Source organism: Anser anser, assembly GCF_964211835.1.
Source record: "Anser anser genome assembly, chromosome: 13".
NCBI classification, from domain to species: domain Eukaryota; kingdom Metazoa; phylum Chordata; class Aves; order Anseriformes; family Anatidae; genus Anser; species Anser anser.
In genome coordinates, this window is record NC_139734.1 from 14,338,579 (window position 1) to 14,348,536 (window position 9,958).

Sequence of the window (9,958 nt, forward strand, 5' to 3'; positions counted from 1 at the left end):
ATTGTGCCAATCATGAATTTTGATGGCAGCATTAATCTAAAAGCAGCCTTAACTTGGAGCTTTCAAAAATGGCGCTAAATGGTTAGGGTGGGTGTTAAGTCTGCCTTAAAAAATTAGTATCCTGTGTCCTGTTTGACAAAATGAAAGTGAACACTCCTCTGTGTTTTAAGTACTGTGCTCCTATGCCATTAGCTAGTACAGGCATGAGGGAAAACAAAAGATAGCTTAGTCAGAAACTGAAAGCTAGATCTGGTGGGAGAAAGAGAAGAGAGACTACTAAAGAGTATTTTTCTCAAGGATTCTGATGAGAAGTCCTTTGCATAAGCTACCTAGCACTTGCCATTAAAATTTAAACAATGTATAAAACAAGGTTTCTGAAAGTACTGATTCCTCCTTATTTTCAGGAACCTTAAAAGAAATGAGCTCTTAAGCTTGCCAAACTTAGATCAAAAGGCAGGCTCTCTAGCATTCTCCTCAAACACTATACAGCACACTCGCAAGTTGAGAGTTCAAATCTTAACACTAATGCACAACTGCAGTTGTTAAACATAGAAATTTTTTACAATTTCCCTTTGAAAATTCAAAAAAAGAACCCTGGGTAATTAAAAAACTAAGATCAGAACTCTCAACGTAGGTTGCAAAATTAATCACAGAACAATTAAATATGCCAGAATTTAGAATGACTGCATATAAACAACCACTTCAGCTGCAAAACAATTTTATTTTTTTAAAAGAATTTACTGGCAAAAAAATGCTCAAGAATTACAGGAAAATTATTTTTGTACATAACTTTATGCATTTCATATCCAAATAAAACGTTTGCTCTCCTAGATTAAGAGCTATTGTAAAGGACTATACTTAAACTGAACATCTATCAACTCTTACGCACAATAAAGAAACTCTGACATACCTGCTAAACACTTTATCTCTCGGGAAATTAAACTTATCAGCATACCTTCCCTGTTACAAGCAAATTTAAATACATTTACAATCTACTGTTACAAGTGTATGTAATAACATTTAAATTGATTTTTTCCAGGTGTGTATACTCTGAAGTCAAATAGAAGCATAGTGTGTCTTCATCTAATCTTTGTGGTTGATACCTATTTTAACTGACATAATAAAATGATAAAGATCAGACAAAAAAAATCAGAAGTGGCTCGATCCCAGTGAGCACTTTGTATAAAGTCACAAACACTAGGAATCACACTCCGCAGCACGATCTTCCCACAAATGGGAAGCAGTGGCACAATTGTTTTTTTGTTGTTTTTTTTTTTTAAAGCAGTAGACACATGGATACCAGTCGTTATGAAGTTAAGCCTGAGTATTTAACATTGAGGTTGACTGTTTTATTTTCAAAAAATTAGGCTCTTAAAGATTATTTTTTATATATATATATTTAATTCATCTAAAAGATCTGCCAAATGATTTTTAATATGACATCACCATAACTGAAATTTAATTCCAAAACACCTGTAATATTAACTTTAAAACCTGTATCTAGAAAAGCTCCCTCATAACCAATTAAACTTTAAAAGCCTTTCTGGCTTTCTAGTACAAGCCTTTCTAATCTCAGCATGGAATGAATGTGCAGGAATAGCAAATCACTTCGTTTCTATAGGAGCAAAAGATCACTTAAAGAAATAGTTTTTAAAGTCCCTGCCCAGAAGGATCTACTTTACAAACCATACATTTAGAATTTTCATACTTAAATAAACTTATGTTAATTGCCACTTCATCTTCACTTCATGATTAATATTGCAGTAGCTTCACACACACTGCATTTTCAGCTGAATTACTTATACAGCTAGTTCTGCTTCTCAGTGTCCAGTCTTGTTTCTATTTGTCTTAGGCATGATTTTGTGATGATTTCACTTTCATATCCTTCTCTAGCTTCAATATGTTGAATTACATCTAGCCAATCAAGGGAAACCAGCTGATGTGATATTTCTGGATTTCAGTAAAGCTTTTGACACAGTTTCCCATAGGATCCTACTGGACAAAACATCCAGCACACAGCTAGCCAAAAACATCATACGATGGGTGAGCAATTGGCTGACGGGCAGGGCTCAAAGGGTTGTGGTAAATGGGGCCACATCTGGCTGACAGCCGGTCACCAGTGGGGTCTCCCAAGGCTCCATTTTAGCGCCAGTCCTCTTCAGTGTTTTTATAAACGATTTGGATGTAGGACTAGAAGGTGTTCTGAGCAAATTTGCTGACTATACTAAACTTGGAGGAGTTGTGGACTCTGTTGAGAGTGGAAAGGCCTTGCAGAGAGATCTGGACAGATCGGAGAGCTGGGTGATCACCAACCCCATGAAGTTTAACAAGAGCAACACCAGGTCCTGCACCTGGGACGGGACCACCCTGGCTATACGTACAGACTGGGTAATGAGATGCTGGACAGCAGCCCTGCAGAGAGGGATCTGGGGGTTGTGGTTGACAGCAAGCTGAACATGAGCCAGCAGCGTGCCCTGGCAGCCAGGAGGGCCAACCGCATCCTGGGGGGCGTCAAGCACGGCATTGCCAGTCTGTCAAGGGAAGGGATTGTCCCGCTCTACTCTGCGCTGGTGCGGCCTCACCCCGAGTACTGTGTGCAGTTCTGGGCACCACAGTACAAAAAGGATGTGAAACTGTTGGAAAGTGTCCAGAGAAGGGCTACTAAGATGGTGAAGGGCCTAGAGGGGAAGACGTATGAGCAGCTGCTGAGGTCACTGGGCCTGTTCAGCCTGGAGAAGAGGAGGCTGAGGGGAAACCTCATGGGGGGATCTACAGCTTCCTCATGAGGGGGAGTGGAGGGGTAGGTGCTGATCTATTCTCTTTAGTGGCAAGCAGTGGGACCCGAGGGAATGGTGTCAAGCTGAGGCAGGGGAGATTCAGGCTAGATATCATCAGGAAGAGGTTCTTCACTGAGAGGGGTGTCGTGCACTGGAACAGGCTCCCCAGGGACGTAGTCACAGCACCAAGCCTGTCGGAGTTTAAGAAGGGTTTGGACTGCGCACTTAAATCACATGGTCTGAGTTTTTGGGCAGACCTGTGTGGTGCCAGCAGTTGGACTCGATGATCCTTGTGGGTCCCTTCCAACTCGGGATATTCTATGATTCTACTAACTCATAAGTGAATATGCTGAAGTTGTAAAGCTGACAGTGATGCAGCCATATTACTCTATTTTTTTTAAATGATAACTCAAGCCAAAGGCACAAAAAAATGCTAGGAGCAGAGAAGGGAGTTTTCCTTCCATACACGTATCTTGATATTGCATGCAGTTCCTGGCTTATCTCAAAAAAATATAGGGTACAACAGAGGATATAAGTACATGTGTGAGAATTTTTCAGTGTAAGAGATTATACAGAGATTTCATGAGCCTGGCATAGAAAACTGAGGGCACAAAACCCATTTGCATCATTTTCAAGAAAAACATTGGGCTGCAAATAAAGTTATCAATTAATGAGTTAAAAAAATACTATTTCAATAAAGAATACTGGACTAGATAGACCTTTGGTATCAATACAGTTCAGTTTATATAGTAGAAAAATGTTTTTCCTATATACAACAGTGAAGGATCAGAGACTGCACATAAATTGAGACCAGTACCTATTCTCAAGTACTTACTAGGCCAAAGATTAGAAATGAGAAAGAGAACCCTTCACAATTCAAACAACTGTAGTTTGACAGTAAGGGGAATAATAGGCACAAGATTTTGAAACTGAAAGGACAAAGAGTACGTTTTAGCCTTCACACAGTCACAAAATTGCAACGTGCATAGGTGAGAAACTCAGGACTTCTGAGCACATTCAGAAAAGTACAAGAGGAAGCCACCAATATGTCCCCTATTAATAGCTAGACACAAATGAAAAAAGTAATTACTTTGGCCAGTTCAACAGCTTCTGGTACACATTCAATCATTTAATCTGTTTCCTAACACATGCAATGTCTCTTAATATACTATTAAGTGAAACACAAGGTGCCGGACTGTGGTAACATGACCATGTTTCTCCTGACAAAACACTACCAAAAATTTTAGCTCGGGGCTGCTCCACATTAGGTAGGAGCTAACAACCTTGTCATATTGCTTCTGTATTTTACATTCCTCTGCTTGTGCTTCTTCTTTGAGCTGTTGAAAAGAAAGAAAAACACTCCCAAAACGATGGGTTGCTATAAGCAGCTTTTTTTTTTTTTTAATTGGGCATTTGGCAGTGTGCAGAATAGCTTTTAATTCTGTGAAAAAGACAACCAAAAGAGATAGGAAGCAGTGATTGGGTTCTACATCCAACAATTCAAGAGCTAGAAAATACCTGCTCTATGGGTATCCACATCACTAATTTTAGTTACACAGCCTGTGCAGTGAAAGCTACACAGGAAGAAACCGTACATGACCGCATAATTAAAGATACTCAAAAAGCCCAGAGGAAAGGCTGTTCAGGCAATGAGAAACCGTACTTTACATATTCATCATTCCTGGCTTGTCAAACAGCACTACTAAATAATATCCTAATATCCTTTTTAAAATATATATATTCTTATTACATTAGGGCCTTAACCAAAAGGGCATCCCCTCAGACTGAACCACAGTTCTTCCATGGGAAATACATTTTTCTGTATCCGGAACAGACCAATGGTTGTCTATCACAGGTGACTTCTGCTGGGGAGGAGGAATTGAGATCCAGTACACTGGCTTTGAAATCAAAGTAGCCTTCCAGCCTTTAATGCAAGTTCCTGTCCACTACATATTGGCACCACCTGCTGAAACAAAATGATAAAGTGACAAATTTAAGTAGATGCATGTTTTAACAAACAGATGGCCAGGGATTTGCTCATTGCGTAAGTTACATCTGCTGGCTAGCAGGCTACGAACAGGCCTGTGATGCAGAGTTCCTTTAAGCCATGTACTACTCATCTTTGTTGAGAAGTTATACATTGGCTCACCAGTCAAACAGAAGCCTTCAAGCACTTGGGAACGTATCAGTAATAATCATATCTGCCCAAGCAAGAAAGGCCTTGGTTCTGTAATAAAAAAATCCCAGGTCCATTCGAAGAACGCCAAGAGCCATTGGAGAAGACCATGGACAGCCACAGAAAACCAGGAAATTTGGAAGTCTCTCCACAGTGTCAAGGAGAACCTTTACCACAAATAAAAAATATTGAGTAACTCTGTATTGTCTGTGAAATTTTAGCCTTCAAACAGTCCTTGTTATTTCTTTTGCTAAGGACATGTTCTAGCATTAAGTGTCAGCCTTGCCAGGAAAATGAGTATACACTTTTGAGTCAGCTCCAAGAAATCTTCACAAGTCACATGAGAAGACACTTTTCACAAACAACAACAACAAAAAAATCTAAAAAAAAAAGCAAAGACACTGCTGTGTCACTTTCAGCTTTTGCATCTGATACATTTCTGAACATGAACACCACTCCAAAAAGTCTCCTATAACCTGTTTGTTTCCATTCAAATGTGAAGAGGTCATTACTGAAGAACCACATTTCTCAAGATGTTTGAGTTCTAGAATGTAATCTAGACTTAAAATATACGTCATATGTGTTTCTTCAGTTGAAAATTGGATTTGCTGTTCCTATTCAATCACTCTCTGTCACCTGAGTCAAGGTTGGTACCACCAACAAAAATAACTTTATTCATTCAGGCAGCAGAAGAGTAGTACAAATAACATTTTCACGTAATTCACACTGAACATTAAGCTATAAACATTACTGCTTTTAAACTTGCAATTGCACAAATCACTACATACATCATATTTTTGGCCCTTGTAAGGTAAAAAACAACAGTCATGCCCTTAGCATATGCAATGGCATCATAAAGAAGCATGATTCCCCTCACACCATACCCCCAGCAGACCCACGCAGGAATCACAGTGTGGGAACTTGGCCCGTGGTAGTGAAATTGTTATTAACCATGACAGGAGGGCTCATTCTCAAGTCAGACTTGGAATATACTGGTGTTACTCCTCAGCTACATGAAAAGGCAGCAGGTGGTAACAAAGGAGAAATTTCAGGTTAATATAAGAGGCAATCACTCAACTACTCATAATCGCTCGGAGGTTCCCTTAAAATTAAAAACGGGGTCTCAAGTTTCTTGTGACAAAGTCACAAGCAAGCCTGATGGCACCAGTATATCCACACAGAGCAAATAATTTTTTTCTGTCAGCCCATTACCTTTCATATTTACTAAATTTGTGTTTTAAGAACTGCTCACAAAAAAAAAATAAGGAAATTTCTGAAGGCATCTGTTGACTTGGGTCAGGATGGCCGTATAGCACAGGAACCTAACTACAAGAAAAAACAGAACAGAAAACACATCTCTTCAGCTAAGCAGACAGTGATTACATTGATGTGATTACTCAATTACTTAACTGCCAGGGGCTTAATGTTGCTCACACAGCAAGAAGCAAAATTACACACGTTAATAAAGTGATTGGAATATTCATACACCTCTTGATATCTTGCAACTGATTTTTTTTTCCCCAAGAAGTTCATTTAACAGCTGCACAAGACTTGTTTGAACAGCCAGATGAAAAATTCTGGCAAACCAGAAAATAGAAGTATTTTTTGCCAAAGAGCTGCAATGCAAATTCACAGTTAACAAAAGATATGACAAACGTAAGGTCAGAGCTAACCAGCCAGATACTGTTTATATGCTTTTAGTTCAGCAGTAAGCTTTGTCACATGAATTAAGATGCCCAAAATGTATTATATTATTTGCCAATTATGTACTGGCAAACCATTACATAAGTTAGATATAAAATATGGCCAAGCCTCAAAAAAAAAAAAACCACACCTCCAAGGGTATTTTTGATGATAACAGCAGTTGTGCTTTAAGAAGCGTGCGTGCATGTATACATATAAAACTGTAGTGTTTTTACTTCAGCAACAGGAAGTTATTTCTAGGGTTGATTTTACTGATGCTAAGGCAGAATATTCTGGATTTACAGTGACACTGCAGAACCTACTGCATTAAGGCTTATGATATGGCAAAGAAATTGTTTGTAGCTAGGTTTGTACATGAGAGATATTATATACTTCTTTTTTTAGAGTTTGCTTCAAGTATCACAGAACCGAATTTCAGAGAGTCACCAACTTAGAACTGAAAGTGAAACACAGCAAATCTTTTTGACCCAAGGTCCCTATTCCCCATGTTTCTGCATATATCTATAACCGTATTCATGGGTATATCGTAGCACAAAACAGCAATAACCGTGAGAAAAATGCCAATAAACAAATGACTATGAGGTAGTAGTTGATCCCACATCAAAAGCTCTATGCCATACTGACACTGTAAAGGATACCATAAATATTCACCAGCAGAACACCATTTACCCACTCGTCAAAAAAAAAAAAGTCCACAGATAATGTCAAAATAAGGACTACAAATCTTTTGTTTACGATCAAGTTTTTGAAAGACCTCTAAAGTTCATATTCCATGGCATTAATTCATAAATAAGTACTATAATAAATCATCATTGTTAGGAGAATGTTTTTGCATAGACACATATCAAGTATTTAAATAAGTGCTTTTAGAACAAAAAGCACTACGGCTGTTTTTGTCAGAGACTGCCTTTAAACATTTTCACACAACATCTTTCATGATGCAGGTCGAATCCTGATGGTGGTAACTGGGCCCTACTACATTTGAAAAGAAAGATAATAGCACTGTAGACAGCTTTTACTCAAATGTGATGGAATTCAAAACAAAGCTAAAAATTAAACACAGTTACAATTTGAATTAATAAGAAGTAAACAAAATATGGATCCTTGATGCACCTGCTTCAGGTTACATAAAAATTCATTTAAATAATATTCCCTACATACAATGTCTGATTTTAAAGCTTTAGCTATTGAATATTCATACAGTGAATCGGTCTACTATGTTGCTGCATAAATTTTTATGCTATTACATGGAAACAAGTTCCATGAAATAACAATTGTTTTTAATTTAATGTAGTGCTTCCATTATGACATAACACGCTTTTACCTATCCCTATTCTGCACTGCACGTAGGGATGCATCACATGTGCCAGAGGGGGGGAAAAAAAAAAAAGAAATTAATATCCCACAAATCATTAGCAAGCTTGGTACCGGATACAGGAATTGGACTTTATAAATCAGTCCTTCACAAATTTTACACCCTATGCAACCTAATATATCACAGGAGAACAAGTACGTCGTTATTTAACTCTGCACAAACTGCAGCCCACAACAAAGACCAACAGAATGAGTATTTGGTAGAGCAGGAATACAGGACTGTCAGAGATGGATAAGGGGCCACAATAGGCAGTCTCCTATTCAAAACAATAAGCCAGCTATTCATAACCGATGGGGAAAGCAAACCCACAAAATAAACAAAAACACGCAATGAACTGATTCGCCTCGACGACGTTTTGGAAAGCCGCTGCTATTTCCGAACAAAAGATGACAGACCTCCCATTTGTATTTTGTTCTGGTACGTTATTCGAAAAGGATGCATTCTCGGCAAGCGCTCCAGCAGCGAATAAACCCAGGAGCGCATCAGCGACGAGCCAAAACCTGACAAAACCTCCGCGGAAAAAAAGGCGCAGCTCTGCTTCTCCGCGCGGCTCGTAGGGAAACGCCTCCGAGTTCGCCTCACCTGAGAGCCCTGCCTGCAGGCCGGCTCCTCCAGCCGGGCGCCCCGCGGGGTGCGCGGCCCGAGCCGCCCCGGGCACGGGGCTCCCAGCGCCCGCAGCGGGACCCCCCCAGCTCCCCGCCGCCCCCCCCCGCCGCCCCCGCAGGCCGCTCCCCGCCGCCACGACGGGGACGCCCCCCCACACACACCTCACCCCACACCCGCCCCGCGGCAGGAGCCGGCCCCGCCGCCGTTCCCCACCCCCCCCCCCACCTGCTTGCGTGGTGTCGCTGAGGTCGTAGCCGCTGCCGGGGAAGTCGCGGAGCTTCCTCCCGCTGAGGCAGAGGATGCCCGAGCTGCCCGCCTCCTCCAGGGCCCGGTCCAGGCTGCGCACCGTGTGCGGCTGCGGCAGGGTGGCCGCGCCCCAGTGCGGCCCGGCCGAGAAGGAGAGCGTGAGGTGAGCGGGGATCCCCAGCCCCCCCGGCCCGTTGCCGTTCCCGTTGCCGTTCCCGTTGCCGCCGCCCCCCTGCCCGGCCGCCATCTTCCCGCGGCGCAGCCCAGCCCCACAATAACAACAGCGGGGCCGCCCGCCGCCGCCACGCCACTGCGCAGGCGCCGCCGGGCCCGCAGGGGGCAGAAGGAAAGGGAGGGGGGGCCGCGGGAGGGAGATGGGGGGGGGGGGCGGCTGGCGAGGGGGCGTGGCCTCTCCGCGCTCCTCGTCCGTCCTCGCCAATCCGCGGCGGCGAGGGGGGAAGGGGCGTGGCTCCCCGAGGCGGTGCTCGCCAATGAGGGGCCGCGCGCGCGCCGAGGGGGCGGGGCGAGTGGCGGCGGCAGCACGCGGGGCGGGGGGGGGCTCCGGGGGCCGCCGCCCGCGGGGCCGGCTCCGGGTTTCCGGGCGGGCAGCGGGGCTGGAGGGGCCTGTGGCGGCCACGGCGCGGGGGCTGCGCCGTGTCCCTGACCCGGTCAGCACGGCAGGCCGGCTGCTTTCGGATACCGGGAGCCCTTTCGGTACCGGGAGCCGTTTGGCGCCGGTCGTATCCGTGGCACCGGCGGTCACCGATGGCGCCCTGCGGTTAAAGAGGCGTCCCAGCCAGGCGCGGCCGGGCCGGGCCGAGCCTCTGCGGGGAAAGCCAGCAAGGAGGCGCGGCTGTCCGTAACTGCACGGCCACCGAGTGGCGTGGAAAAAAATGCAGAAAAAAATAAAAATAAATAAAATAAAAATCAGTGAGGAATTGGTGGGGCAGAACAAAGCGGGGCAGGTTGTGGCCCCCACGGGGTTAGGGAGCGCTTACGTGAGCCTCAAGGCCGGTAACACCCCTGCCTCAAAATGGGGAAGCAGAGCAGAGAAGCCTAAATGAGCTGGCCACC

General features: G+C 43.6%; 1 protein-coding gene across 4 annotated transcripts in view; it reads right to left on the reverse strand.

The window, feature by feature from the left end:
• The window catches only part of LRCH2 (leucine rich repeats and calponin homology domain containing 2), a 45,035-nt gene extending 35,829 nt beyond the window's left edge, over nt 1–9,206 (reverse strand). For 2 of the 4 annotated variants that reach the window (XM_083796762.1, XM_083796763.1), the window contains exon 1: nt 8,864–9,204. In XM_083796762.1, coding sequence (XP_083652888.1) covers nt 8,864–9,131 — 268 coding nt within the window. In that variant the 5' untranslated portion in view covers nt 9,132–9,204. Of the gene's footprint in view, nt 1–8,863 lie in introns of all 4 variants that reach the window. The other 2 variants (XM_083796761.1, XM_083796764.1) reach the window with 2 other exon arrangements.
• Between the last annotated feature and the right edge of the window lie 752 nt (nt 9,207–9,958).